Below are 27,775 nucleotides of genomic sequence, written 5' to 3'. Positions count from 1 at the left end.
TCTTTTGGATCTGTAGCTTATGGAAAGCGGAGTTGGATCACACTGCTGAACCGCCAGGCGCAACACTCTGGGCCTCCTGCCTGTTATGGGCAGTGCCTATGCCTGGCGGGATGCGGTTTGGAACGGCTCAGATGCTCTGTCAAAGGAGCCGGATTCTCTTGAGGAGAGGGGTTTTATATGATGATTACCAAATAGAGTCAAGCACTGAGGGAGACCGTGTAAAAAGCGGGACTTCCGATGTTGACACAAAATGCGTTATGGTATCTGATAAAAACTCTTGTCTTGGGACGTTCTTTTGCTCTAGATTACTTTTTTAGAGAGCAATATTTCAAGCATATCTTTTTGTATGAAATGCTTGTGCCCACGATACATAATTAAACAAAATTAACCCAAAAAAATACCTCCTCCAAGACCCTTATTTTAAAACACACTTGCAACTCCGTCATGAAAACCCTTCATGCCAATGCTCCTTCTCACGACCCTAAATCGATGAGATGCGCCCAGTACGCCTAGTATCCCAATAGATAGATAGTTGTTGATATGCGTCACATCAGCCCTCCCAAAACGACCTTCCCAATGCTCGCAACCTCGCTCTTCGCGCCAACCCTGCAGCTGTCCTCAAACTCCTTCACCACGCCCTGGACAATGATCTTCCTGACCCTTCCATCGGCCTTTGAGAACATGTCGGCTATAAGCGTATTACAGTCCTTCGGCGAAGCTAACAAGCTCATAAGTCTCGTATAGGTGTCCATCAAGACATCACATAGAGTTGCGAATGTCTCGTAGAAGTCCGGCTCGAAAGGTAGCGAGGGCGTAATAAGTAAATTGTACTCTTCGCCAGGAAGCAAATCGTTTTCGCTCGCGGGAAACGATGCAGCGACGATACCGGTGGTGGACATGCCACCAGAGATCGACTTCAAGTCCGACTCGCTGCCCATTGGCAAGCCGATATCTGCAGCTGAGCTTGTCCGCCTGCCCTTGGAGTTCGTCGAGCTCGCGGCACGCTTGAACATCTGCGGTAGCCGCCCTCGTGAGAGGGATCCGGAGGAGCCATCTGGGGGGTGTGCTAGTTGGTAGGATTCGAATTCTGCGAGCAGCGCGTTGAGAGTTTTGAGGAAATCGACGGCATTGGTAGAATTGAGGTCGAGGACTGAAGGCAGTGACACGCCCAAAAGTAGATAGTTTGTTGCTCGTCTGGCGAGCTTCTTCTGGTCCAAATATGGCATCCGGGCCAGATCGGTCTTGTTGAATAATAAAGTATTGAACCAGTATACCCTCCCCTCATGACTACATAGTGTTAGCATATATCCTCTTCATTCCAGTTTCAGGGCAATCTTACGCTTTCTTCAAATAATTCAGCGTAGATATTCTCTTCGATGCCACATCCTGTATATGCTGATATGTAATATTTTCCAGCGACGGACTAGCCGGCGTATTCGAAATAGTCGCAGACAGAGGAGCCATGCCATTGGCGCCCGCCGCGCTCCCAGACCTCTGCTTGATCTCCCCTCCCTGACTGAACGGCACCGTAATCATCTTGCTATACGCCGCGGTGGACGACCACGACTCTCTCTCCGACGCAGCGACGCCAGCTCCTTCCCCAATGCCGCGGCCCTTATCACCCCTCAATTGAAGCGAAGCGATCGAAGCCTTGCGGCCGTTGGCGGTCCTAACAGGGACAGGAGGTATCTCTCGACTCGAATCCGCGGTGACGAAGCTCGGTACGACGAACGCGGAGCTGAAGGACAAGGAGCGCGACGCTACAGTCGTCGGCGGCGGCTTGGGAGGCGATCTCGTGAGTCGCGAAAACGAGGGTTTGCGCGAGAGGCCGCCGGAGCTGCTGGCCGTCGAGGCGGTGGTGGTGGTCGAGCCCGTCGATGACTGCGAGGCGTTGATTGTTCGCCGGGAACCGCTGCTGCTGGTGCTGGGTCGCGTGGATGTTGGCGTCTTGTTCCCTCCTCCGAATATGGCGCCCGTCCTGGAGAAAATGCCGCCGCTGGCTTCATCAGGGAAGAATGCCTCTAGGGATCGCTCCATTTTGGTCTGTGCCTAGACCGCGGTGGTGCTGGTGGTTGTTTGTCTAACCCAATCACCGCCAGTCTTTTGCCGTTGCCAGGGGGGTGGGGTGGTGGTGGTGATCGGCCCTCTTCTTCTTTTGGACCAGCTGCTTTTCTGTGCCCCGCCAGAATATCGCAATCATAGAAGTGGAAGTGTCGTAGAGCACGTTTTGTATATTGCATAGCACATTGCGACCGGAGGTCTTTTTTCGCTGTGTACTATGATTTTGCAATGTGGGAGGGAGGCATTGGTCTGCATAAGACCTTAAGGTATACATAAGGTGTGATATGTATGTGATAGGGACATAATCGTGTCAGGGATCATTATGCCTTCCCTTGCTTGTCCCTGCCTACTCCGTACATTATGTGTATCTGAGGCTTCGAGAGTGTCAGGTACCAGGGCGTAGTTGAGTAACGTTGTAACACCGAAGCGCCAACAGCTCTCGGATACCAGGACGAAGGGATCTGGGGGGCCCAGGCACGAACCTATGACATGCTTCGATGGCGTCGCTGCTAATAACTTCACCGCTGGGCTGTGGTCGAAGCTAATATCAATTTCCCATTGATAGGTGCTGACTGGCTGGGGATTGTACCGTTACCCCTTGCTATCACAGCCTATCAGAAAATCGAAATATTGGTATAATGGATTATTGAGAAGCCACATTAGACGTCTGCCTTATACAGCTCTATGAGTAGAGTATACAATTATCTTGACAATCTCTCCCTAATTAAATAAAGAATATGTACGGGCAATACGTCCTACCGTTCCGAGGAAGGAAGCCCTTGCTCTAACGGCCGCTGAAATGGCCACCTTACACCACTGTACCTGCTCTCGGTTATACGCTGTACTGCACGACCTGCAAGGCTGAGCGATATCCCACTCCACACCGATTACCCCTCCTCAATCCATCCCACTATCAGTAAATAAACAACCCCCTAACATCCCACCACCACCACCACCACCAACCTCCCATCCCACAACTCCCCAACCATGAGCCGAGCCTCAGAACCTCAATCCCCCCCCGGCGACGCCGCCCCCGAGATCCTCGATGGGAGGATCTGGGTCGACGGGTGCTGGGACTTCTTCCACCATGGTCAGTAGTAGCCCCTCTGTCCCCCATCCCATCCCAATCCAGCTCTCTCACACCGCCCAGGCCACGCCGGCGCAATGCTCCAAGCGCGCCAACTCGGCACCGAACTCGTAGTAGGCATCCACTCCGACGAAGCAATCCTCGAGAACAAAGGCCCAACAGTCATGACACTCCAGGAACGCATCGCCGCCGTCGACGCCTGCCGCTGGGTCACCGCCTCCGTCGCCTACGCGCCCTACGTCACCTCTCTCCCCTGGATCTCGCACTACGGATGCAAGTATGTCGTTCACGGGGACGACATCACCTCCGACAGTGCCGGGGAGGACTGTTACCGCTTCGTCAAAGCGGCGGGGCGATTCAAAGTCGTGAAGCGCACGCCGAGTATCTCGACGACGGATTTGGTGGGCAGGATGCTCCTGTGCACGCGCACGCATTTTATTAAATCACTCACGAACTTGTTGGAGGGGAAGGAGGGATCGGGAAGCGAGGCGGAGAGGGTGGAGGAGGGAAAGGCAATGGCGGCGCGCATGCGCCTCTACGCTACCGACGCCACGGGCCTCAATCCCGGCGCAGACGTGTGGTTCTGGTCCGCCTCCGCCAGCGCGCGCGAGGACAACACCGCCGAAGAAAAGGGCACATTCAACTCTCTCTGCGCCGGGCTCAAACCGCAGCCGGGCCAGCGCGTGGTCTACGTCGACGGGGGCTTTGATCTCTTCTCATCTGGCCACATTGAGTTCCTGCGCCGTGTGATTGAGGCCGAGGAAGCGCTTGGGCGCGAGGAAGGGTGGTATAGCGAGGAAGCTACGGGTGAGCGGACGGGGAGGGGGGCCGATTATGGACCCGCGTTTGTGGTTGCCGGGGTTCATGATGATGAGACGATTAATCGGTGGAAGGGAGTCAACTACCCCATCATGAACATCTACGAGCGCGGCCTCTGCGTGCTGCAATGCAAGTACGTCTCCGCCGTCGTCTTCGGCGCGCCCTTCACCCCCTCGTCAGCGTACTTGAGCTCCATGCCCTGGGGCACGCCGGACGCGGTGTACCACGGCCCGACGAGCTTTATGCCGCTGACGTATGATCCGTACGCGGCGGCGAAGGAGATGGGGGTGTATAGGGAGATTGGGGAGCATGTGTTTCAGCATGTTAATGCGGGGGAGATTGTGGAGAGGATTATGAGGAGTAGGGAGAGGTATGAGGCGAGGCAGAGGGCGAAGGGGGAGAAGGCTGTTGGGGAGAAGGCGCAGAGGGAGAGGGAGGTGTTGGAGGAGGAGCAGAGGAGGAGGGAGGAGGAGAGGGGGGAGGAGAAGGCGTAGGGCGTGGTGGTCTTGCGCGGGGAGGGTTAAATAAGGGAAAATGGGTGGATTAGACAGTAGGGTAAATAGCATGCTTAAAGATTGGGGTGCGGCGTTTCAACACGTGCGGAAGATACCCTTGGATTATAGAATTTAACATGGATTGGAATTATCACTTTACTAATTATTATTTTTACAATTGCAGTACATTGCACACCAGTCAGACCATGACATAGGTATCAACCTCCCTCACAGCAATGACACATCATCAAAGATACTTTTAAAAATGTTTTATAATCCCGAGTTCAAAATCTCATTGTTATAATACACCACCTCCACACTAATCATCTACAAAAAATCCCCCATCCTCTTCCCTTTCACATTAAAGCAACGAACCCTCTAATCGAAGGGGTTCGTGCGGGTGCCCCACCAGGTAAGGAACAGCGAGAGACCAACAGTCTCGAAGACGCGGGCGACGACGCCAACGGCGACGGTGTCGAGCGGCCTCTTCTCAGTGAAGACCTGCGCGATGAACTATTTTCCATTAGCTTTCATCCCCAACCGCCATCACCTTCCCTCTCCCCCAAGGGAAAGAAAGAAGAAGTGATGCCACAACAGCAAGAACAACATACCGAAGGCGCCGAACTAGCAAAGAAAATCAAACTCCCCAAATACGCCGCCCCCTTATAGCTCAGCGTACCCGTAGCATTGATGAGCGCACCAACACCATACGTCTGCAGCGCCGAGCCCACGACGGAAGTTCCCCATGCGGCGGCGGCAGAGGCGGCCTCCTTGGACTTGATGAACTCCTCTTTGGAGTTTGCGGCTTGTGCGCGGTGGTAGGTGTCGCCGAAGACGGGGCCGAGGACGGCGAGAGAGGCGGCGTGGTTGAAGACTGTGCCGAGGGCGATGGCGGAGGGCTTGACGGGGGGGAGATCTGGGGGGGGGAGGGGTGTTAGTGAGGTGGTTTGGTGGGGGGTGAGGTAGGTGATTTGAGGTGGTTGAGGTGATTGAGAACTGGGGGGTCGGAGTGGTGATGGTGTCACGTCATTGTTGACAGTGACCAAGCCATCATCGTTGTGCAAGTGTGATAACCATCCCTCCAAACAGCAGAGATCGGGGAATCCAACATACAGTGAAGAGACATATTGATATCGACTTGAAGGATCCGGTTTAAAGATTCTACAGGTGTATTGATTGATGAAGAGGAGAAGTCGAACGATTGAGGGCGGGCGACCAGCTTTTAAAGGATGGTGTGAGGGGGGAGCTTGGGGGGGGACTACTACCCTTGCTCTCTGCCTTGGTACTCGGTGCTTGCAATTGCGTTTGTCTCCGCGGGTCTTGAAGAGGCGATGACGATATTGGGGAGGAGGAAGCTTGATTGGGTGTGGAGCTTGGATGTGTGGTGGAGGTGCATGTGGGGAGGAAGCTCGTTGCCATCATTAACTTGGGTACTTGGGGTTTGTATTGGGGTTGTGGGAGGAAGACATGTACCTTTCTTGCTCGTTTGGGGGGGTTGGCCGTCGTCGCGTTGGCGGTGTATGGGCTAGAACGCTGTTGTCGTCGTCGCGAGCTTCATACATACATACTGCCTCCGTACAATCCGCCATCACAATCCATTCCCTATACAATATCCTATTTATTATATCCCATATAACCATATAAACACCTATTTCTAAATCCCATCCCCCCTCTAAATTCCCGTATCCGCTCGCTCAAACACCGCTCACCCCCTCGCTGCTTTTGGCATCAACAAACCTTTTCATGATGTGATCCCAAAATCACTACGTCATAGTCCCAATCCCACACCAACCAACCTACAACCAACCTCCAACAACCCTAGCCGGAGTTGGCAGCGCGCAACCCCCGTCCTGGCCTTAGCCACTCCTACTACAGCTGGTTCCAGCCACTTCCGTCGCTTTTTTAACCTGCTTGAGTTGGAGTTGCCTAGAATGGACGAGTGGGGGGCCTTGGAGGGGGGAGAGTTGCAAACAGGGGCTGGGGCTGGGCTGGGGCTGGGATGGACCGAGGATGAGGTGACCTTGGAGGAGGTAAGGTAGGTACGTGTGAAAGGGGTTTTTATCAACTGCGGTTAAGGAGAGGGTTGTAAGAAGAAGGTCGACGTCGTTGTTGTTGATGTTGTTGTTCTGTGCGGTACTGGGTACGGTACTGACTCCTGGGTGAGGCGGGCGGCTTGCACACACGATTGAGTTTCCCCGCATTTTTGCCCCGGTACTGGAGAGCTCTCTAAGACACTTGAGTAATGCTACGCTAGCACGTGGGACGAGCTCGAGATGGGAGGTGGTGATGATAGAGTTCAAAACTTTATATTTAAGAATTAATATTTAAAGCCAATTGCGGTTTTTATGTTTCTATCTAGCTATGTGTTTTCTAAGATATTTTTGTGGATAAAATAAATGGCTACCTAGCTAATTTTGAGGATGTGTGTGTAAGTATATCCCCGACGCCGCCAAAAATCATTTGGAGCAAAAACGAATCTAGCAAACTCCTATCCCCCGTTTTGAGGCAAGGTCAAGCATAATCTATATAATAATTTTCCCCCCTCTGTGGCCTTCCAAACTTCAAGCGACCCTTCCGGCAACTTCTCTTATCTCCCTCCCTCCGAAAACCAAGCAACCTCCCTAGCAAGCTTCCCTCATTCTCCAAACACCAGTATACCCCCTACTTTTTACTCCTCACGAAACATCATCGCAACAAGCTTCGCCTGCTCATCCCTCAACTTCTTATCAATCTCCTGCACACACCTGTCAGCCAACCCCGCTTTTCTCTTTCCCTTTCCCTATCCCACCCGCTCCCCCTCCCCACCAGCAGCACCAACACACCAAAAAAAAGAAAACTCACCTTCTCCGCCTCCCCCATCCCCCTCACAGCCTCCCTACCCGCCTCCTCCACCTCCCTCTCCATCCCCCCAATCCTGTCCCTAACCTCCTCCTCCCACCCCTTCATTACCCCCCCTCCCCCCTCCCTGCCCAACTTCTCAATCTCCCCCTGCGCCTCGTCCCATAATCCCCAAAGACGTTTCAACTCCCTCTCCCCCGCTGCAAGTTGTGCGCGGAAGGATTCGATTTGTTCGCTCACACCCCGGGTGGCGTTCCCAGTGGTGGCGATTTCGGTGTCGTTGAGAGGTAGGAGGAGGGCTGAGAACTGTGTTTGTAGGGTGGAGAGGAGGGTGGTGTTGGTGGTCTTGACAGCTCCCACTTTCGTAAGAAGATCGGTGTGTGCGGTAGCAAGGGCTGCTACAGCGTTCGATTGAGCAGACTCGCGGCATTTGGCTACATCATCTGCTGATCATTAGCTGTTTCCTTCCACACCTTCCACACCTTCCACACCTCTATCCACAACCCCCAATCCCCAATCCCAATCCCCAAAAGTCCAGCAAGACAACAAGGCCAGCGAAAACACATACCCTCATAATCCCTCATCAAAGGATGTCCACTCTTCCCCTCGCGACTCTTCTCCCTGCGTCGACGGCGTGAGGCGCGGTGCTTGTGGGTGTGGAGCGTGGCCATGGGTTTGCGCTTCAGGATTGAGGCGGTGGAAATGGTTTTTTGTGGTTTGGAGGGGGGTTTTGAGGGGTGGGAGGGGTGGGAGGGGTGGGAGGGGCGGGGGATGAGGCGGTGGTGTGGCATTTTTGGTGGTGCGAAGGAGGGTGGTTGTGGGATGGTGGGCGTGGTGAGTGTGGTAAGGCTGTTTGGGTGTGTGTGGCAAGTTCTTGCTGAGTTGTAGAGCGTGGGATGGAGATTTGTCAAGTCGTGAGTTTGTTGGAGATGGTGATGGAAAGGTCTGTTTCCCGCGCTGCTGTTAAGCGGGCGGTTACGGCGCTGAGGAGGTAAGGTATAAAAACAAGCGCGGCTGGGAAAAGAGACGGAGAGGTCTTTCGGATCAAGATTGTTAAATCTTGTGGGTGTGGATTGGTAGAGCCATATATGGAAATCGATTAATTTTTCTGTCTTTCTGGGCATGGAAGAGATGGGGGTATATTGGAAATGAGCTGAGTTTCTTTTGGAGGCTGAAAATATGAGAGATGAAATACAACCAACATATAATTGAATGACCAACCTTACTGCAAGCCTACCTAGCATACTCAAATCCCGAGCAACCAGCCACCATGCACAACAAAACCTCGCTGCAAAGACAACCTCTGCGTTCTTTTCACCAACAGCAACATCAACACACCAACCCCCCCAGAAACGACCCAACCAAACTGCATATCCCCATTAACAAGGTATCTATCTATACGTACATCGCCCTCTCCATCGTACACTCTACACTCTCTTACCATCCACCTCGGATCCCAACAGCTCCCTTACTCCGAAGCCGGCTTCTCCTCTCCCACTCCCGGCGGCGCCAAAACCTTCTTCTCCTCAAACAGCTTCGCCAACTCGCCATTCTGATGCATGGAGACGAGGATATCGCATCCGCCCACAAACTCCTTATCAACGTATAGCTGCGGGATCGTTGGCCAGTCCGAGAACTCCTTGATGCCTGTCACACAACCACACCATTAGCAATTATTCTTTCGCCGGAAAGAAAAAGACAACATACCCGACCTCAAAGCATCATCCTCTAGCACATTAAACGCAGTGAACTTCCCCGGATCCACACCCTGCAGACTCAGGATCTGGATGCTCGCGCGCGAGAAACCGCACTGAGGCGTCTCGGGCGTGCCCTTCATGAAGAGGACTACGGGCGCGGAACCGACGGCTTCGGTGATGGCGGTCTTGGTCTCGGCGGAGAGGAAGCGGCGCGCTGGGAGGGGGAAGCGTGTGAAGGCCGAGGGGGAGGGGCGGGCGGCGTGGCGGAGTGCCTGGGGGAGGGGAGATGGGTTAGCTTGGGGTTCTTTTGATCTGGGAGAAGTGAGGGAGGGGGAGGAAGCGGGGGGAGGTACCGATCGGAACATAGGGCGGGCGAAGGATGCCATGGTTATGTGTGTGTGTGGTGTTTAGGTGGTGATGAGGTTTGGGAAAATTGTTTGTAGTTTTGGAGATAGATTATTATATTGTCGATGGCGATGGGCGAGCTCGGGTCGGGCTTTGAAATGCGAGTGGCGAATCAGAGGACAGGGAATGCAAGGCTGACAATTGGGAGTAGCCGCATCTCCGATGGGGGTTGGGTTGGGGGATGCATGGGGACTGATGTCACGAGTTGAGGAGGGGAGGGGTTAAATGGATGGGGATTCCCCTTGGGATTTGAGAGGGGTTATTGTCTTTTCTATTTATTTGGGTAGGAGTGAGGGTATTCGTACTGGAGAGGGAGCTGTTGAAAGGCGTGGATATGGCGGCGGAGATACTCAACCTTGCTGCCAGTACGGCCACCACCACTGTCACTTATCGCAGCTGACGCATCAACCGTCAACCATCCACCGATCAATCCTCCATCGTCAACACTCGTCGTCAATGATCAAACAGAATCAATAGCATTATCAAGTGCAGTATCGCGCAATTATATGCCGAAACACCCCAAGCCAATACGCTTCTCTAATTCACGTACCGTTTGTACCTGCTGACTGATTTGTTATGTGTTCTCTCTCGTCTCTACCCTTTTCCGAGTCGGCGATTCGGCAGAGCTGGAACAAAAGGGCTACGCTCGGCTTGCAACGGCCTATATCAACCTTTTGATTCCGCACTTTCCCATGGATTTATCAATCGAACCTAAACATTATCTCCGTTGCTGACCATGAAGGGGCCAACAAGGCCAAGCAAAAGGGGGGGCCAGTCACCTGGTATCCCCAGAATTACCATGAACTCGTCCTCTGCGATGTAAGTGGCTGTCAATTGACTGATCTTCAAACGCCTCCCATTAAAGAAGTTTTTGTGTTACTGAGAAAAAGGGTCCTGTCGACGTCATATTTTGTTCGGGCCCGGGACAGACGCGTCGTTTTTTCTTATCCAAACTTCGCCGCCCGCCTAACGACCACCACCGAGAAATTCTGAGACCTGCGGACCGGGCGCACGGTAAGTAGACAAGGCAAGACAGACCATGCGGGTGCGCCTTCTCTTCTACCACAACATGCAACCTTCCCCCAGCAATTGCTCACCGCAATCGACAATGCGTCCGATTACGGAGTTTTAACAGGGGAAAAGGGAATAAAGAAAGATTATGCAAAATATTATAGCCTCGAATAGAAGACCGAATAGAGGGAACTCACGAATAGACAACACGTTGAAACAAACACACCGTTGCCGCCGAGATCCTTACTCGGATTAGAGCCAATGGAACGAACTGACCTTCCTTTCTCCAACTACGCCTATCCACCATCAAACTACCATCATTAGCTCCCGCACCAGAAAGTTGCGTGTGACTAACAGACCTTCCACCCCTCAACACCCGTCTTCCGTCTTTCCCTTCTCCAAAGCCGGTGCAGTGGCTACAAAAGTGAACCCCAACCCCTCGTCTTGACTCGCTCGACTTTTTTTCTCCCTTTCCTCTTCCAACACATACACTCATATAACAGCAGCACACCCAAGCTCTGTTATTCCCCCATTGCCTCTTCTATCTACTCTCTCCATCTTCTCAATTGCAACGAGAAGTCTATCTCTTCTATCTCTTATCACTTCACCGCATACCATCGGGCGATAACCCCCACCACAACAACCCCTCATGTCTCCCTCCGCCGTATCCGCCACGCCTCCCCAGGCCATGGCGCAAGGAACCACCCTGATCGCCGACGCCGTGGCCGCGAAGCTCTCCAGCACCACCGCGCCCTCCCTCGCGGCCCTCGACGCCTCAAAGCTGACCCGCACGCGCACGACAACCCCCCGCACCGTCCCCGCCCTCGACGACCCCATCCGCAACGTCTCCTCCTTCGCGACAGACCACATGATAACATGCACCTGGAACGTGAACAGCGGCTGGGGCGTCCCCGAGCTGAAGCCCTACGGTCCCTTCTCCATCATGCCCACGGCCTCGGTGCTTCACTACGCCACCGAGTGCTTCGAGGGGCTTAAATGCTACCGCGGCTACGACGGCAAGGTCCGCCTCTTCCGCCCAGACTGCAACGCGAAGCGCCTCCTCATGTCATCTGCGCGCATCGCGCTCCCGACCTTCGACACCGCGGAGATAGAGAAGCTGATCGCCGAGCTCGTCGCCGTTGACGCCGCCAAATTCCTGCCCAAGTCCGATGCGGGGAAGTTCTTGTATCTCCGCCCTACGATGATCGGCACGCAAGCCGAGCTGGGCGTCCAAACCCCCAAGGAGGCAATGCTCTTCATCATCGCGACATACATGCCCGAGCTCTCCGAGACCCCCGGCGGCATGAAGCTTCTCGCCTCGCAAAACGACACCGTCCGCGCGTGGCCCGGTGGATTCGGATTCGCCAAGGTAGGCGCGAATTACGGACCTAGTCTGATGGCGCAGCAAGAAGCGCGGAGGTTGGGGTTCAACCAAGTCCTCTGGCTTTTGGGGGATGAGGCGCAGGTTACGGAGGCGGGAGCGAGTAATTTCTTCACGGTGATGAGGAGTAAGGAGGGGGGAAAGTTGCAGTTGATTACGGCGCCGTTGGATAGTAAGGTTATTCTTGATGGGGTGACGAGGAGGAGTGTGATTCAGCTTGTTAAGGAGAGGTTGAGTGGGAAGGGCGAGTTGGAGCCGATTGAGGTGGTGGAGAGGGAGTATACTATGCAGGAGATTGTGGAGGCGTCGGAGGAGGGGAGGTTGGTGGAGTGTTTTGCTTGTGGGACGGCTGTGAGTTTTTTCCTCTTATTCTCCCCCAGAATGAAGTGTGAATGGTCGGCTAATATGGGATGCAGTTCTTCGTCGCACCGGTGTCGAAAATCCACTTCCGTGGCGTTGATATCGATGTCCCAATGGCTCAGGGAGAGGTTGGCGATTACACCAATGTCATCAAGAACTGGCTCGTGGATATCATGTACGGCCGCGAGGACCACCCATGGGGTGTGGTCGTTGAGGAGAAGGAGGTTTAAGGGGTGGTGGGGAATGTCTATATATGATGAGGGATGAGATGAGATGATGACGATGAAAGAAAGCATCCATGGCGTTTTGATTTGGGGAGCTTTTGCCTCCTGGAGGTAGTTTATCGAAGCGCATGATTTTGATAGACTACGCTTGATAGAATACGCCTGATGTTTTTTGGATGGACATGGAAAATGGGCGGGGGTTTGAGATAAATAAGTTTGGTGGTTTTTTGGACTATAGACTTGAATATATGATCTATCCATGAATCTACTCCCTTGCTCGCTTGGTTGTTATAAAGTATGGTGCGAGAGGACAGGCTAATGACTAGAAATAGTGAGGAATGAATAAAATGCTCTCTAGATAATATAACAAGTGCACCAATATATTTGAATGGTCTAGCCATGGCCAAGTTACTATACAGTACATTGGGTAATTTTAAAATAATTGTCTATAACGTGCATCCCTGCATCAAGGGACGCACCCTGTGACGGGACAAATATTGGTACTTTGAATTCAATTGATTATAAATTCATGAATCTATTAAAACTTCCAGTTTTTCTGTGTCACTTATGTTGTGTAACCACTCCTAAACAATCTAAACCCCAGCTACTCTAAAATTTACTATCATGTTGTCGCTGTTGCGCCTAATTACAGAGGGCGTCAATTTGACGTATAATAGGACCCCTAACCTACAGCACAACCACGAGCTCTTTGCATCTTTCAAAATGATATAACTATTTGATCTGGGTTTTCGAGCCTCACCGCGATGCTGAAAAATCGTTTTCAGCCTTATGGTGACCAGGGATTGCTGTGTCATGCGGCTACTGTGTCATATAATACAAGCGAACAACTGGCAAAGGCACACTCGACCTTGCGCAGCAGCTGCAGTCGACCATGAGTGCTTGGTTGCAGTTACCTAGATGCGAAGCTAACCCCTCAGAAATGCCGCTACTTGATTTAGTGAACGAATTATTGTTGTCTATATCGGAAAATCTAGACTCAGAGAGAGATATCAATGCTTTTAGCCAAGCAAATAGCCGCCTGTACAATGTCCTTAATACTTATCTCTATCGCCACAACATACAACAACTTAAGAGCTCAGGGTTATGGTGGGCTGCACAACAAGGGCAAGAGGCGACGACTCGAAAGTTTTTGGAAGGAGGAGCTGATGTTAAAGCGAAGGACCCTCTCGGTTGGACGCCGCTGTCTCGGGCTGCGCTCGACGGGCACCACGCGGTCGTGAAGCTGCTGCTCGACACCGGGGAAGTGGCTGTCGAATCGAAGGACCCCTTCGGTCATACACCGCTATCTGAGGCCGCGAGGTGCGGGCATGACGCGGTTGTGAAGCTGCTTCTCAACACTAGGAAGGTAGACGTTGACTTGAAGTACTTCCACGATTGGATGTTTGAGTGCGACGGTCAAACGCCGCTGTATGGGGCCGCGGCGGGCGGGCACGACGCGGTCGTGAAGCGGCTGCTCGACACCGGGAAGGTGGACATCAACTCGGAGGACTCCTACAGACGGACGCCGCTACATAGGGCTGTAGCAGGCGGGCACAACGCGGTTGTGAAGCGGCTGCTCGACACTAGGAAGGTGGATGTCGACTCAAAGGACTGTCACAGTCGTACGCCACTGTCTTAGGCTGCACACGAGGGGCACGACGCGGTTGTGAAGCTGCTGCTCGACACCGGGAAGGTGGATGTCAACTCGAAGGACATAGGCGGTCAGACGCCGCTGTATGGGGCCGCAGCGGGCGGGCATAATGCAGTCGTGAAGCGCCTGCTTGACAACGGGGAGGTGGACGTTGACTCGAAGGACTCCTACGGTCGGACGCTGCTACATGGGGCTGTGGCAGGCGGGCACAACGCAGTCGTGAAGCTGCTGCTCGACACTAGGAAGGTGGACGTCGACTCAAAGGACTGCTATGGTCGGACGCCGCTGTCTGGGCATAACGCGGTCGTACAGTGCTGTTTTTAGCTTTACTTCAGCCACACTTCTAATTAGCCACACACCCTTAACGCTTAAGATGACAAAAGCGAAGTGAAATCACGTGCAGTGCCATAGTACACTAACCAAAATTGTTAGTCGCTTTTGACTCGAGGTATTAATTTCCATGGCAACCATGTATGAATTTGCCCTGCACTGCCACTATAAGGCTAATGACAATCTCCTGTATCGTAGTGGTGCCTTAAAGGTTAGATAAGACTCTCTTATGGGTATTAGGAGTGATAAGAGTTCGTGGTGATGCTGTAGCTCGAGGGGTTCTATTATACTTTGAATTGACACCCTCTGCAATTAGATGCGACAGCAACGACGTGATCGTAAATTTCAGAGTCGCTGGGGTTTAGTCTGTTCAAGAGTAGTTACACGACTCGCAAATTTAGAATCAATTGAATTCAAAGTACCAATAGTTTGTCCCGTCACAGGGTGCGTCCCGTGATGCAGGGATGCACATTTTATAAATTCACCTACTGCAACACCCCTTCTCTACCGTCCCCAAAAATATCAAAAGAATAATCACCTAACCAAACCAAGAAAACCTATCTCATATATATCCTTTATCCAAGGGAATCCAACACCGAAGCGCCATCCAAAGAATACGTTCCATGCGCGCTCGTTGGCGAATATATTAGATCAATGAGCGAGCAACTTGCGGACGTTCTTTGATCCCAACGAGTCATCCCACGGTCACCGACGAAGCGATGGAAGTTGCCCCCCTAAAGACTGCAACGGCGCCACGAGTAACTGATAGGGGAGGTGTGAAGGTTTGGTGAGACGGCGTATGTTATTTCTGGGAGGTTAGAAGGAATGGTGGTGATAGTACGACGTGGTGACAGTAATAGCAACGGTGACAGCAAAACGGTGACGGCAATAGAAAGCGGCAACGACAAATAGCAATGACAGCAACATCAAATAGTTCAAACTGTCCGGTGGAGGATACTGATTAGATTCGTTACGTGCCAGTCAAGAGGCTTGCCAATCGAAGGTATTGAGACGGTAGTCCAGTGTAATCCATAATCCATGGAAGAGGCTCGCTAGCTCTGTAAGTTGAAAGTAAACTTCCCTTTATGCTTTCTCTACATTACTCGTATTCCGTCGTTGTCTGTCAAAGTCTGGTTAGATAGCCTCCTAATATATAGGAGTAGTGGTGGTATCAAAAAGATAGTGGTAAGTGGTAAGTGGTAAGTGGTAGGTGGTGAACCCGCCGTCTCGGCGGGGTCGTTGATCCGGCACCGGCCCCGCCAATCCCCCACGCTGCCAGACGAGGCTGATTGATCAATTCGGTTACGCACTGCGATAGTGAGGAAATAAATATATAATCACGGAAGTGCACATGACGCGACATACATCGACTGGAGCGTTACCTGTGTCTATACCATCCCCGGCAATTCTTAGCTTGACGATACCAAGCGGAGCATCCGACGTCTCCGCGCAGATAGCATACGGAGCTACCCCTCCTTCGAATCACAACCCCGCCATCGAGGATTCAACCACAACCACAATACAATCCATACAATCTCACCTCCCAACCTGCAAACTGCCTACCTACCAACCTCACCTCACCTCTCCAACCCCCCAAACACCTACAACCTCCACCCACCCCCCACCACCACAACAATGCAACTAACCCCTCTCCCCCCCCTCCACCCCCCCTCCCCCCACCGCGCCTGGCACTCAACCCCCCACCCCACGCTCCCCCTCCTCTCGACCTCCCTCGGCAAATCCGCCCAAATAACCTCTCTCCGCACCTCAACCCCTCACTCCATCCTCGAAGGCGGCCACACCCGCTCTATCCGTTCTACGGCTTGGAAACCGCATCTCCGCCCCGGCGAACTCGGCTTGGTGACCGGATCCTTCGACGGTACCGCCGGAGTATGGCGGCGCGATGAGAGCACCGGGGATGACGGCGAAGTGGAGGACAGGGAAGAGGGGGAGGATTGGGAATTCAGCGTCGTCCTCGAAGGCCACGATGCCGAAGTCAAATCCCTAGCCTTCAGTCCCTCAGGCCAATACCTCGCCACCTGCTCCCGCGACAAGAGTATCTGGATCTGGGAAGAAGTCGACGGTGCCGATGAATGGGAGACCGTCGCCGTCCTAACCGAGCACGAAGGGGATGTGAAGTGCGTTGCCTGGGCCCCGAGCGAGGGCGATGAAGGGGAGTGTCTAGCCAGCTCCAGTTACGATGGCACGGTGCGCGTGTGGAGGGAGGATGCGGAGGGGGAATGGGGGTGTGTTGGTGTGCTTGAGGGGGGGGAGGAGACGGTTTGGGGTGTTGCTTGGGAAGGTGGTGCGGAGTCGAAGTCTATTTCCCAGTCCCAGGCAGAGGCTGATTCCAAGCCCGAGGAGGAGGACGCACAGAAGCATAAACACCGCCGCCTAATAACCTGCTCAGCCGACACGACTCTCCGCGTCTGGCGCCGCGTCGAAGCTGCGGAGGCGGAGAGTGGCGGGATCCCATCGACGATGCGGGCGGCAGCGCAGGGGGAGAAATGGGTGCTTGAGGCGGTGTTGCCGAAGGCGCATACGAGGGCTGTGTATGCGGTGGCGTGGAGTGAGAGGACAGGGAGGGTGGTGAGTTGTGGGGGGGATTCGAGGATTGTGGTGTATGGGGAGGTGAAGGCTGAGGATGCGGGGAAGGGGGAGGAGGAGGGGAAGGAGGGGGAAAAGGAGGGGGAGAAGGGGGAGGGGAATGGGGAGGAGGGAGAGAAGGTTGGCCCAGGAAACTGGAAGATCCTCGCCACAGCGGAAATGGGACATGGACCGTATGAGATTAATCATGTTACGTGGTGTCAGCGGTTTGATGGGAAGGAGGGGGAGATGGTAGTTTCGAGTGGGGATGATGGAGCGGTTAGGGCGTGGGAGGTTACTGAGTAAAAGGTGAAGGAGGCGGGGGGGTTGTGAGAGTTGATGTGTTGATGTGTGGAGGGTTGGGGGGATGGGGGGATTGCATGGGAGGAGTTTTCTTGGATCAGGGCGGTGCGTTATACTAGAAGGGGGTGTAGATGGGGGGAGGGGGATATATGGGGTGGTTTGGTTTGGTATATATATGATAACCTTTGATAACTTGACTCGGATCCAGCCCGTGTGCTTGTGCGTGCCTATATATGCTAGGCCCGATGAAAACGAAGATATATGGCAAAAGCATGAACAGATCCCCGAAGAGCGGGGCTTGGTTATGGTAGGCACACCTCTATGAATGTGGTGAGATAAGTACGTGAGATATTTGAGGGAATAAAAAGCCACGTACACACACACGCGTTGTAATTCACTCACTCACGTACTCCGTTCTATCCGCTGCCGCCTACCCGCCTCCCTCTCATCCGATCCCTCTCCAGCACCACCTTGCCTCTTTATCACCCCTCACTAAATCACATTTATCACAATTTATCACAATCAGACACACGAGATAGAGTTGTTTGTTTGTAAAGTAGTTGAGGGTATAATTATATATCATCCATCACTCCATCTCCACTCTCTCATCGTCCCTCCAAAACATCTATAGGATATATCCAAACAAACAGCATCACACGCTCAATGCCCCCGTTCCCCCATCTCATCCCAATCGCCCACCACACACACAAGTACAAAAAAAAACTCCAATAGCCTATGCACAGTCCTAGAACAGACACCCCCTATCGTTGTAAATGCTCAATTCCCCCATCCCAAGCCCAAAAAAACGCCATCGTATGATAAATCCTCGTAGTTCCAAAAAAGCTGAGAGTATTCCCCCCCCCAAAAAACGCTCCTTTTCCCTCTTATCCCATTCCATAATCCCTTTTCCGCGTAATGACGCCCCCATCTCTAAAAATTTCCAAAAATAAATGCTCCGCGCTGTGCATACAATTTGACCTCATTTTTCAAAACATTTCTCTGGTCTTGTCGTCGTATAAATATGGACAAGAAGTTTCTCTTCTCATACTCCCCGTGCATTCATAGTGAGCACCTTCCACAACAGCCCCTTCTTCCCCATGAAGCCCCTCTCATGGGCTCTCTCTTGCGCCGCTGCAGGCGGGGGTGCCATCATATCATCACCCAGACTAAAACCCCTCGTCGTCTCTTCACTCGCCCTCGACCCCAATTCAAGGCTCGACCTCGCACTAAGGCTCTCCTCCCACCCGTACCGATCCGCCGACTGGGACCCCGCCGCAGTAGTAGAAGAGTGCACGCTCGCGCGATCGACGAGCGTGCTCGCGAGCGAGGTGATGCTCATCGCCGGTGTGAAGAGCGCGGTTTCATTACTCGTCACGCTCGGATTGCGGCCTCGTTTCGACGCAGCAGCAGCGACGAGTCTCCAATCGATCTCCACCTCCTCAGCTTCGGCGGCCGTGACAGGTCGCGCTGCCTCAGCTGCGAGGATAGAGTTAAGCGTCGGCGCCGGGTGAGCGTAGATATACTGATTCTGCAAACTCGGGCGTGGAATCCTGCGTCTCGGTTTCGGTTTCGGCGTCGGTGGTGCTACTCGTGTAGGTTCCGTGGGCGCAGGCGCAGACGCCTCTGATTTTGCGACCACGTCGACTCCTTTCGTCTCTAACACATTCGCCGCGCCCGCTCCGGCCATCGTTGCCATCGCGGAGATAGCGGGCGATGGACGGTGCGGGTCTACCTCGAAGGGGGCCGTCATCGTGGCTGCGGGTGGCAGCACGGAGGCGGGGATCCTCTGCGAGGGCGGCGGAGCGTGGGGGACGGAGGATCTCGGCGCGGTCTGCGCTCCCTATTGCGGAGGGCGGGCGTGCGGGTAGCTGCTGGATGTGCTCGGATTGTATTGGTTGGCATTGTGGCGAGGCGCGTGCGGGTAGCTCGAGGTGCTCGAGCTGGATTCGGAGGTGTGCGAGGGGCGCGTCTTGCGGAGTCCCCACTTGAAGCCCATCTTCTCCCAGGCGGACCCGGATTTCGCCTTCGGGCTTGAATCGGAGAAGTCGAGCGAGTCGGATGTGGGTGGTGTGATTGGGGGCGTCATGGGCTCACCGAGGGAAGTCGGAGAGTCGGCGGTGCTCATGCTGTCGTCGGTGTAGGAGTCGTCGTTTGCTTCGGCGCTGCTGGTCGTAGACGAGGTATAATGAGAACCGAGGCCACGCTTAAGGGCAAGCGCAAGGTGAGAAGGTTGTGACGGGCGTAGAGGTCCGGAGTAAGTTTGTGTGTCACGGCTCGAACTTCCATAGCCTGACTGTGAAGAGGATCCGGAGTAGTTACGAGACTCCTGTGTGAGCATACCCGACATATCATCCGTCGACGGGTACGGACTCGAGTAGGTGGTGGGGCCTCGCGTTACCGAGACGGAATTAAGGAAGGGCACAAGGACACTCTCCTCCATGAGATCATACACTATCCTGACGGCCGTATCGAGTTGTGAGGGGTGTGGTGGTGTGAAGTGGTTTGGGGCAGAGACGAGGCGATCGCGAACGTCGGACGGTAGGTTGACCTCGCGGGGTCCATTCGGTGTGATGTAGGCATCCAGCAGCTTCTGCCATAGCATACGAACGTATTCGCAACCCTCCGTCGACGGTGTAATTAGTAGCCCACGGCTATTCTCTCGTAATGTTTCATAATGTTTCCGGTACCGCGAAGCATCCATTGTAAATTCTAGTGTTTCCAAACAGTGATTTTGTGAAAGGTAGGCCATAAAGGCGCTGAGCGTCCATGGCGGCGGTGCCGAGTTTGCGAGCACCTCTCGTAGTGTCGGCCTTCGTGGGCAGTATGGGCCAGCGGGTATGGCAAGGCTCAGTGGCCTCGATGGCAGGTTGTCGCCAGACGACATGAATTCGTCGTCGGCGTCCCAGTCGAAGACGACCGCAGAGCACCTCGGCGAGGGATAAGCGGTATTTTCTTCGTGGTTTTGTTGAGATAATTGTTTCGGTCGTTTCGACTTTCTCATTGCGATTCGGGAGAACCTCATGAAGCCCTTGGCCTCTTTTCCGGCTATGCTACTGCTCCTGCTCTTTCGTGTACTGAAAGATGGAGAGACGTTTCTATATCGACAGCATTGGCAACGTCGTGTATGTGTAATGCAGTAGAGTATCTGGTAATGAGGACAACGACCTTTTTGGAGTCGCGTTTGGGACAAAAGAGGGTCTTCGATTTGACTGGAGGATCTAAGAAACGACGAATCACTTTTAACGCATGTAGGTAGCCGATCAAACTTCCAATGGTTGGCGATCTCCGTTTCCGTTCCAAGACACCCGGGTGTCAAGCGTTATGCAGTGCTTCGTCAGGAATGTTTCCTGGGCTCCGCGCGTCCGAATGTATGGTATGGGTGTGAGAGTCGTGGTGTATGTTGGTGTGGCGGTGGTCACAACGTGCCTTTGAGTAACCCTTCGTGTAACGTTGGCGAGAGTGTCGGGAAGGAGAGGTATAAGAGAGAGTAGCCTGTGACAGATTCTTTGTGTCGCCAGTGACGATGTATGTAAAGACCCGATTCGTAGATTCCTCTTTTTTCGTAATAACTACTCTTTCTTTTTTTCGTAGCGGGTGACACCAAGGTGGTGCGGTAATGGGCACTAAGTCCACTTATAGTCCCACTGCCCTGGAAAAGAGGCAACGGCTGGCAGCCTTTTTTTTGCTGTCAAGGCTCGCAAGGTGTGATTGTGTGCTTGTGCTTGTGTGAGGTAAGGTATGGAGCGGATATGGATCGATATGGATCGTATGGAGCGTATGGAGCAAACGGGGATCGGTTTGGCGCGGCTAAAGACAGCACGTTCTCGCGCAGAAATGAGTGAATGGGTCGGTCGGGAAGGATGGGCTGGTCTCGGAGAAGGGATATGGGTCGTTATGGATGTTTCGAAAGAGGCTTCTGTGCATCTGAGATCCGAAGTGGGTATTTCAGTAGTAAGGTACTCTGAATAGTGGATGCTTGTGGGTGCTTGTGGGGCCAAGACGTAATAAAGGCGAGTACTCCGTTCAGTCCGCTCAGTCCGTTCAATCCGTACAGTGGAGACTTTTCTTTTCGGGGTCAGGGAGGGGCGTGGGACAGCGGAATGATGGAAGGCCTGGTTTTGAGCAAGTAAGTAACTTTTGTCGTTGATGTTGAGTACTACAAGTAAAAAAGTAAGTAAATAGTGCTCCGTATGGCAAGTCAGGCTAGGTTACTAGAAGAGGAAGGCTGGTCGCAACGGGTCTTGCGGGTTGCAGGTTGCCACTGTGCAAAGGTGCGAGTTGCGAGAGTGTCCGAGGTGCCACTTGGGGGGTTTGAACAACGACGACGAGTGGACAGAGTGGATTGTAGCGGGCGGTGGAGTTTCTTGGGAAGCAGATATGAGGTGAGGGTGGCAACGAGGTGTTATTTTCTTACCTTTTTCTTTACTGTACAAATAGAATAGTTGTACAGTTGAGTAAGAGAGTGGGTTGAGAGAGAGTTTGTTGGTGGAGCAGGCAGGGCCAGGAAGCAGCGAGAGTAAAACAAGCAGCAGTTCGAGAACAGCGAAGCGCGGCGGATAAGTAGCGGCAGGGTATTAGAGTAATCGTAGAGTAGAGATAAAGTACCAGGAGCAGGTACTCTCCTCCTTCGCCGGTCGTTTCTTCTTCTATCGCTTCTGGAAGGGAAGGAAAGAATAGAGTACGGGAAGTAGGGAGTAGAGTGTACGCTGCTCAGGGTTCGGTGGCGAGGTTGGTGGAGTCAAGGAGTTCGGATGGATGAATCGTTCGGTCGTCAGTTCCCAGTCCCAGTCGATTTGACAGGCAAGGGCTGGCGCAGGGTAGGGGAGACAGGCGGGCGGCAGGGCGTAGGCTTGGCGTTTATGTGCAATAGAGTAGAAGTGCAGGTAGAAGTGCAGGTAGAGTGCAGCAATGTAAGAGGATGTGTAGGGGTTCGTAGAGTGCTTTGAGGCGAGATGGAGGCGAGATGGAATGTTCAAGGGTCAAAGAGGAGAAAGAGGAGCCCAGTAAGGAGACAATAGACGAATACAGACACAAAGACAATCAATAAGAGAGGAATGGGAGAGTTACTGGTACTATATTGGGAAGGATAGGTATGCTTTGGGAGGGTTAAGAGGGTTGTCAGGGCCAGGGTTCAAGAAGGACTGGTAAGATTAGTGAGCCGGATTAGAGGCCGAGGATGAATGAATTGAGATGAGTGACTGAGTGTGACTGAGTGTGACTGAGTGCTGATAAATAAATGTGACGATATGAGCGAACGATGTGACGAAGGTGACTGAGATGACGAGATGACAGAGCCACGGAAACGCCGATCTCTGCTGTTCATACTAGAGTGGGAGAGTAGAGGGGGGGGATGGGATGGGATAGGGTAGTATGGTAGCATGGCGGTGGTAGTATGGCGGCAGTAATAATAGTACCCGGCAGGAATTTAGAGTACTAATTATTATGCTACTGTACTCCAGATTATAGGGATGGATGGACCATACAGGATTATCTGGACGCGATAAGATACATTGTCTATACGAAATAATATGTATTCTATTCTATACATTCTACATTCTACATTCTACAGTATGTATATGACAGTATATGATGGGATTATATGATGGAAGATGGCAATAGATGATGAATAGAGTAGGAGATATGACACAATCCTGTCACGCCGCCCATCCCATACAATCCAGCAAACGGAGAGTTGGGTTGGATTGGTTATCGATAGCATAGCATAGTGTAGTATGCATCATCAAGTCCCTCCGTACACAATCTATATGGCAAGAGTACCTCCCTCTGCACCTCCCTGGTCACTGGACCAGGCTGGACTCTCCTCTCCTCTTATCCCTTGTACTCTGCTGCATGGAAGAGGGAAGAGAGGGGATAGAAGGCGTACTTCGAAGGAGTTGGAAGGCGCGAAAAGGTGTGGGGAAAAAGGCACCAACACAGGCTACACCGTCGTACAAGATACCGCCACTCCACACCGCACACCGATACTGCGCCCAAGTATCTTCTACCCCCAATCACCCCATCCCAAACTCACTCAGCATAGCATCACCACCACACACACAGCCACCCACCCAGGTCAATCCAATCCAATCCCAAGCAACCGCGCAAGCCGAACACCACCAACACAAAAAAGCAATCCATCCAAACCACCCAATCCCATACTAGCACCACCACCCCCCGTCCTCACTAGAACGACGCTAGAACCTTGCCACCAACCCCCAAGCGGCCAGGCTCGCCCCACTCCAGAGCCAATCACCCGGACGCCACTTCCATTTCGGGGGTAGTGTGGTGGTTGGTTCGATTTGTGTTGTATGCAGGCGAGGGGGGCGAAGGGAGAAGTGGAGATGGTGATAGACTAGCGCCGGGTGAGAGAGAGGAGATGTGACGAGTTGCGTGATGGCTGATTGGGGGAGGAGGGAAGGGGAGAGTGAAATGACAAAGCAGGATTTGGATGAGTGGGTGGTGTGTGAGGTGGCAGATATGGCTGATGACGGTTGGGTTTGTGGCTTGTTTGCTTGTTTTGTAATGGGAAGAGCGAATAGATGACAGAGATGGACAGCGATAGCGATAGAGACGGCACAACTGCGACCCCGACGCCGTGATCTCCAACATCCCAGCCTCATCATCCCTCCCTTACCTTCCCCCAGCCGGCCACCACCACTCAACCCCCGTTAACCCCACCCTACCTCATCTCACCCCCATTCCTTCCAGAAGCACCAAACCCACCTCACCCCAGCGCGTGACACCGCACGTGCTCCCCCCTTGCATCCCTCTCACCACCCCTTACCTCTTCGATCAGCAAGCAACCCCCCCCATCTCGCCTGCCCCTGCTCACCAACCCTGTCTACTTAACCCATCTCACCCCATTTACCATTTTACCCCGTTCCAGCCGACAGCCTGCGCGCAGTAGCGTCTCTTTTTCGTGTTCCTTCTGGCAACCACAAGCCTCCTCCGCGCAGCCAGCCAGACCCCGGGAATGGGAATGGGAATAAAGAAGAAGAGTGGGTACGTACCTTTCCTCTTACTTTCACTTTCATGCCATGGACGGCACTACTGTAGCAAATGCGTCCTGCGCACAAAAAAAGAAGGGTCTAGCGGCCCGGGAATGATCCCCCGAAACACAGACGTACCAACCAAGGTCCAATGGTCCAATACAACACCTCCTCCCTCTCCAGATTCTGCTCCTCCTGCCTTTAGCGAAAGAAATCGGAGCCAAACCAAACCGACCCGCCACCACACACACCAAACCAACCAACCAAACCCCACACCGTCGCGCCATCCCATCCACCCATTTAGCAAGACCCCCACGCACGTCGTCTGCCAACCCTCTGCCAACCTTTCCACCCTCAGGCTAAAACCCGCCAGCGTCGCAGCCAACGGCTGGGGATCGGCGGTGCTAGGCGTTTGTACCTTCTCCAAGGTTGCAGGTTTGGCGGTTTGCATATCCTGAAAGGACGGATGGGGATGGGGATGGGAATGTTACGGTTTAAGATGGGAAAGAGGGAGAGGTGAGTTCGCCACTCACCTCACTATGCCGTCATGCTGCGTCGCCGAGGGGTTTGGGGATGGGCACGGGAGATGTAACGGTTGTTTGGGAGTGATGATGATACGGTTCTTGGATTCACTACTACTGGGGGGAGAGCACGTGTGGGGTTTGTGCTTTATCTGTTCTACTACAACGCCAGAGGGTGAGGGAATCGATAATGCACTGTAATAACCCGCTCTACACGCCAAAAAAATGCCTACTACAGGCAGGTATACCCACTGCGCACGCACTCATCGAGGACCATTGCACAATCCCCACAGGCCAGATAGACCCTTAGCACTCTCGCGACTCTCACTCGAACTTGCGAAAGAACCCCGCTGAACTATCAAACCGGCGCGGATCCCCGGTCTCGGAGAGTGGGTGGTGATGGGAAACGGTGGCGTCAATATAGTAATGGAGTAAGTAGAGTGTAGTGCGTGCTAGTAGAGTGAGAGGTGAGTAGATTAACCCCCACGCGGCACGCCGATCAGATCGTCGCTGCTTGCCTCGGCGAGACATATTATCCTGTCCCTCTCACACAGGACCAAGACATGTATCAAACATCATGGAAGAGACCACTATATCTATATCTTAACGCGCTCTTATATATATCCACTCCCCATCTATCTGCTGTAACAGCCCATCTATTATCTACCATACCATACAGTAACTATCCCAGCGATGAAGTCTTCTTATCTCGATAAATTACTCCGTCTCATCACCCTGATACCCTGGGGGACAGGACAGGGCTGATTATCCTAATTGCCTACCCTACCCCCCTTCTTCACCCGCCGCCTGTCCCCTCACCACGCCTCTCTGGCCACTCCATCTGTCACCCACAACGCTTCCCGAACTCACCCGTCCCGTCTTGACGCCAGATAATCGACTTACTCTAAAAAGACCCTTACAGTAAAGAGAGACGAGAGAAAAAAATTACAGATTTCGCCACCACCTAATCTACCTTCCCTTCTTTCTCTCCACTATACGGCGGTACATCCAAAAGGTACAAAGAATCTCGAATCTCAAATCTCACGAACCGTATCCACACACGGCCCCACCCATCCTCCCCGGCTTTCTGTTCCTATTACAGATTCGCTTCCCCCACTTTTTTACCCTCCAGCCCAATCTAGCCCGGTCGGTCTCTCGCCAGCCGCGGTCAAGGGAAAAAAAGGAAACGGGGGTGGGTGGTGTGTGCGCCACAAAAATCCACCCACGATCCATGAAGAAGGAGAAGAAGAAAAAAAACTTCTTCTATGGGGGGCTTCTGGAAGATTGCTGGATTCGGGGATGCCGTGCAGGGGGGGGGAGGTGGTGGGACGAGGAGGAGGAGGCTCCGGGATGAGGTGCCTATCTGTTGCCTATCTATTGTTTAAGGTAATGTAAAGGGGGTATAGTAGTGTGTGCGCTTATGTCGTGTAACACTTTTATTCGGAGGCGTAAAGGGGGAGGGAGATGGGAGGCCGAGACAAATTCGGAACCGCTTCGATATATGGATGGTGGGAAGGTTATTTTCTCTAACGGTTCGCTGAGAGAGTTTGACTTCTGTCTACTTGCTTTGCTTTACTTACTCTACGTATACTCACCTCCTCGGACAGAGACGGGATCTCCTACTTACTCTACGTACTGTATACCCGGGTATCAGATCGAAAACACAAATCCAACCGGCCTCGCCCGCCGCCGTCGTCCCGTCATCTTGGCTCAGCCGCCCTTCCAAACTCTCCCATCCACGGTTTCGCATTCACGTATATCTCGGAACCGCCGTAAGTAACGGACACAGATAAGCGGCCGAGGTTGCTCGGTGTCATGATGATGGCAGCGAACTAAGGGAAGAAATAAGAAAAAAAATAGGAAATTTGGGAAAGGGTAAAAATAAAAAATAAAATGTTTGTTTGTTTTAGACGCCGAGGTGTGTGTGGTAAGGCTAGGGGGCTAGAGAAGGTTGGCGTGCAGGAGATCGCTGTCTGTACTGGATACAGAATAATTAGAGGATTGTGCCAGCAGCAGGTAGCGCCGAGATCCTCCATCGGGGGAACTACAGGCTGAGGTTGAGGCTCTGACAACGTTACAGCGCTCTCCCGGTCTATCCTGCGTTAGCCCAACCAGTCCAGCCTGGTTTACTCCAAACTCTGTTGCAGGATATGTTAAAGTTAGGCCTAGCACACGCAGTAAAGTTAGGTTCACACACACACACACCGAACTAATTAAGCCGCGGCACCACACCAATGCCAGATCTCATCACCACAACCACAGCATTAGTAAATCTTCAGCCCAGCCCAACCCCGTATCCGCAAGCAGCCTTAAGCATGATGCGTGCTGCGATCTACAGCGCTGTATAGTGCGCTCCAGACCCCGCCGGTGAGCCGAGACAAGGTCTCACTTCAGTCAGATAGGGTATGTCTCCGAGACCTGGCAGCGCGGCGCGAGATGAGACAATTAGTAAGCAAGTGAGTGAGTAAGTGAGGAAGTAGGTTGATACGGTGACAGCGGTTCGGGGGGCCGTTGTAGGGCCGTGTGGTGTGCTGTATGCGGCTTTCTTGGGGATGGGTGGATGGTATAGTATAGTATAGTACTATATCTATCGGTGTATCTATTTCTCGCACTATCTGCAGCAACTTGGTGTGAGGGTTGTGTTATAGGGCTAACTTCCAAAACCGAACAGAAGTAGCCAAGCCACCACCACCATCTTCTAAAGCCAGCACACCCAAGCCCGCCTTAACCCTCTCACCCTCCCAATCCAGCATCCTCGCCTCCTCCTACCTTACCCTTCTAGACAGGACAGCACCACGTACTGTACGTCCTAATCGAAAAGCGGACCCCCAGCACCTGGTAGAGTATAATAGCCTGTAACCCAATAAGCCGCCCGCACACGCCTCCCCCTCCTTCCCCCTCTTCACCACACAGCGCCAGCCGGCCCGATGAGCCTTCGGACGCGGATTCTCCGTGGGATGCGATGCGGCTACTTTCCCCCTCCTCCCCCTCCCAACCCCAACACACCCACCTAGCCAC

General features: G+C 53.1%; 10 protein-coding genes across 10 annotated transcripts; 4 read left to right on the top strand and 6 right to left on the bottom strand.

The window, feature by feature from the left end:
- Positions 1-298: 298 nt before the first annotated feature.
- On the bottom strand, positions 299-2,741 carry VE01_06382 (uncharacterized protein). Its single transcript, XM_018275830.2, has 2 exons — positions 1,340-2,741; positions 299-1,287 (listed from the first exon to the last, which is right to left on the bottom strand). The coding sequence occupies exons 1-2, from the start codon at positions 2,035-2,037 to the stop codon at positions 546-548; spliced, it is 1,440 nt and encodes a 479-aa protein (XP_018128560.1). The 5' UTR covers positions 2,038-2,741; the 3' UTR covers positions 299-545.
- A 68-nt stretch (positions 2,742-2,809) lies between these two features.
- VE01_06381 (uncharacterized protein) lies at positions 2,810-4,461 on the top strand (the record flags this gene model as incomplete). The annotated part of the gene is made up of 2 exons (XM_018275829.2): positions 2,810-3,151; positions 3,212-4,461. Exons 1-2 carry the CDS (start codon positions 3,049-3,051, stop codon positions 4,459-4,461), a joined length of 1,353 nt encoding a protein of 450 aa, XP_018128559.1. The 5' UTR covers positions 2,810-3,048.
- Positions 4,462-4,687: 226 nt separating this feature from the next.
- VE01_06380 (uncharacterized protein) lies at positions 4,688-5,652 on the bottom strand. Its single transcript, XM_018275828.2, has 3 exons — positions 5,575-5,652; positions 5,073-5,377; positions 4,688-4,974 (listed from the first exon to the last, which is right to left on the bottom strand). The coding sequence occupies exons 1-3, from the start codon at positions 5,585-5,587 to the stop codon at positions 4,840-4,842; spliced, it is 453 nt and encodes a 150-aa protein (XP_018128558.1). The 5' UTR covers positions 5,588-5,652; the 3' UTR covers positions 4,688-4,839.
- Positions 5,653-6,824: 1,172 nt separating this feature from the next.
- VE01_06379 (uncharacterized protein) lies at positions 6,825-8,012 on the bottom strand. Its single transcript, XM_018275827.2, has 3 exons — positions 7,868-8,012; positions 7,303-7,742; positions 6,825-7,195 (listed from the first exon to the last, which is right to left on the bottom strand). Exons 1-3 carry the CDS (start codon positions 7,968-7,970, stop codon positions 7,130-7,132), a joined length of 609 nt encoding a protein of 202 aa, XP_018128569.1. The 5' UTR covers positions 7,971-8,012; the 3' UTR covers positions 6,825-7,129.
- Positions 8,013-8,767: 755 nt separating this feature from the next.
- On the bottom strand, positions 8,768-9,382 carry GRX5 (monothiol glutaredoxin grx5; the record flags this gene model as incomplete). Its single annotated transcript, XM_018275826.1, has 2 exons — positions 8,768-8,946; positions 9,007-9,382. The coding sequence occupies 2 exons, from the start codon at positions 9,380-9,382 to the stop codon at positions 8,768-8,770; spliced, it is 555 nt and encodes a 184-aa protein (XP_018128570.1).
- Positions 9,383-9,679: 297 nt separating this feature from the next.
- On the top strand, positions 9,680-12,599 carry VE01_06377 (uncharacterized protein). The gene is made up of 2 exons (XM_018275825.2): positions 9,680-12,144; positions 12,210-12,599. Exons 1-2 carry the CDS (start codon positions 11,062-11,064, stop codon positions 12,381-12,383), a joined length of 1,257 nt encoding a protein of 418 aa, XP_018128576.1. The 5' UTR covers positions 9,680-11,061; the 3' UTR covers positions 12,384-12,599.
- Positions 12,600-13,317: 718 nt separating this feature from the next.
- Positions 13,318-14,352, top strand: VE01_06376 (uncharacterized protein; the record flags this gene model as incomplete). Its single annotated transcript, XM_018275824.1, has 2 exons — positions 13,318-13,968; positions 14,017-14,352. 2 exons carry the CDS (start codon positions 13,318-13,320, stop codon positions 14,350-14,352), a joined length of 987 nt encoding a protein of 328 aa, XP_018128577.1.
- Positions 14,353-15,665: 1,313 nt separating this feature from the next.
- Positions 15,666-17,300, top strand: CIA1 (Cytosolic iron-sulfur protein assembly protein). The gene has a single exon (XM_018275823.2). It carries the CDS (start codon positions 15,994-15,996, stop codon positions 17,248-17,250), a length of 1,257 nt encoding a protein of 418 aa, XP_018128574.1. The 5' UTR covers positions 15,666-15,993; the 3' UTR covers positions 17,251-17,300.
- A 494-nt stretch (positions 17,301-17,794) lies between these two features.
- On the bottom strand, positions 17,795-19,028 carry VE01_06374 (uncharacterized protein). The gene has a single exon (XM_018275822.2). It carries the CDS (start codon positions 18,995-18,997, stop codon positions 18,290-18,292), a length of 708 nt encoding a protein of 235 aa, XP_018128575.1. The 5' UTR covers positions 18,998-19,028; the 3' UTR covers positions 17,795-18,289.
- Positions 19,029-19,087: 59 nt separating this feature from the next.
- Positions 19,088-20,248, bottom strand: VE01_06373 (uncharacterized protein; the record flags this gene model as incomplete). Its single annotated transcript, XM_018275821.1, has 1 exon — positions 19,088-20,248. One exon carries the CDS (start codon positions 20,246-20,248, stop codon positions 19,088-19,090), a length of 1,161 nt encoding a protein of 386 aa, XP_018128573.1.
- Between the last annotated feature and the right edge of the window lie 7,527 nt (positions 20,249-27,775).

Source organism: Pseudogymnoascus verrucosus (assembly GCF_001662655.1).
Source record: "Pseudogymnoascus verrucosus strain UAMH 10579 unplaced genomic scaffold scaffold_35, whole genome shotgun sequence".
NCBI lineage: Eukaryota > Fungi > Ascomycota > Leotiomycetes > Thelebolales > Thelebolaceae > Pseudogymnoascus > Pseudogymnoascus verrucosus.
The sequence above is the reverse complement of the archived record's forward strand: the minus strand, read 5'-3'. Positions and strand labels throughout refer to the sequence as shown.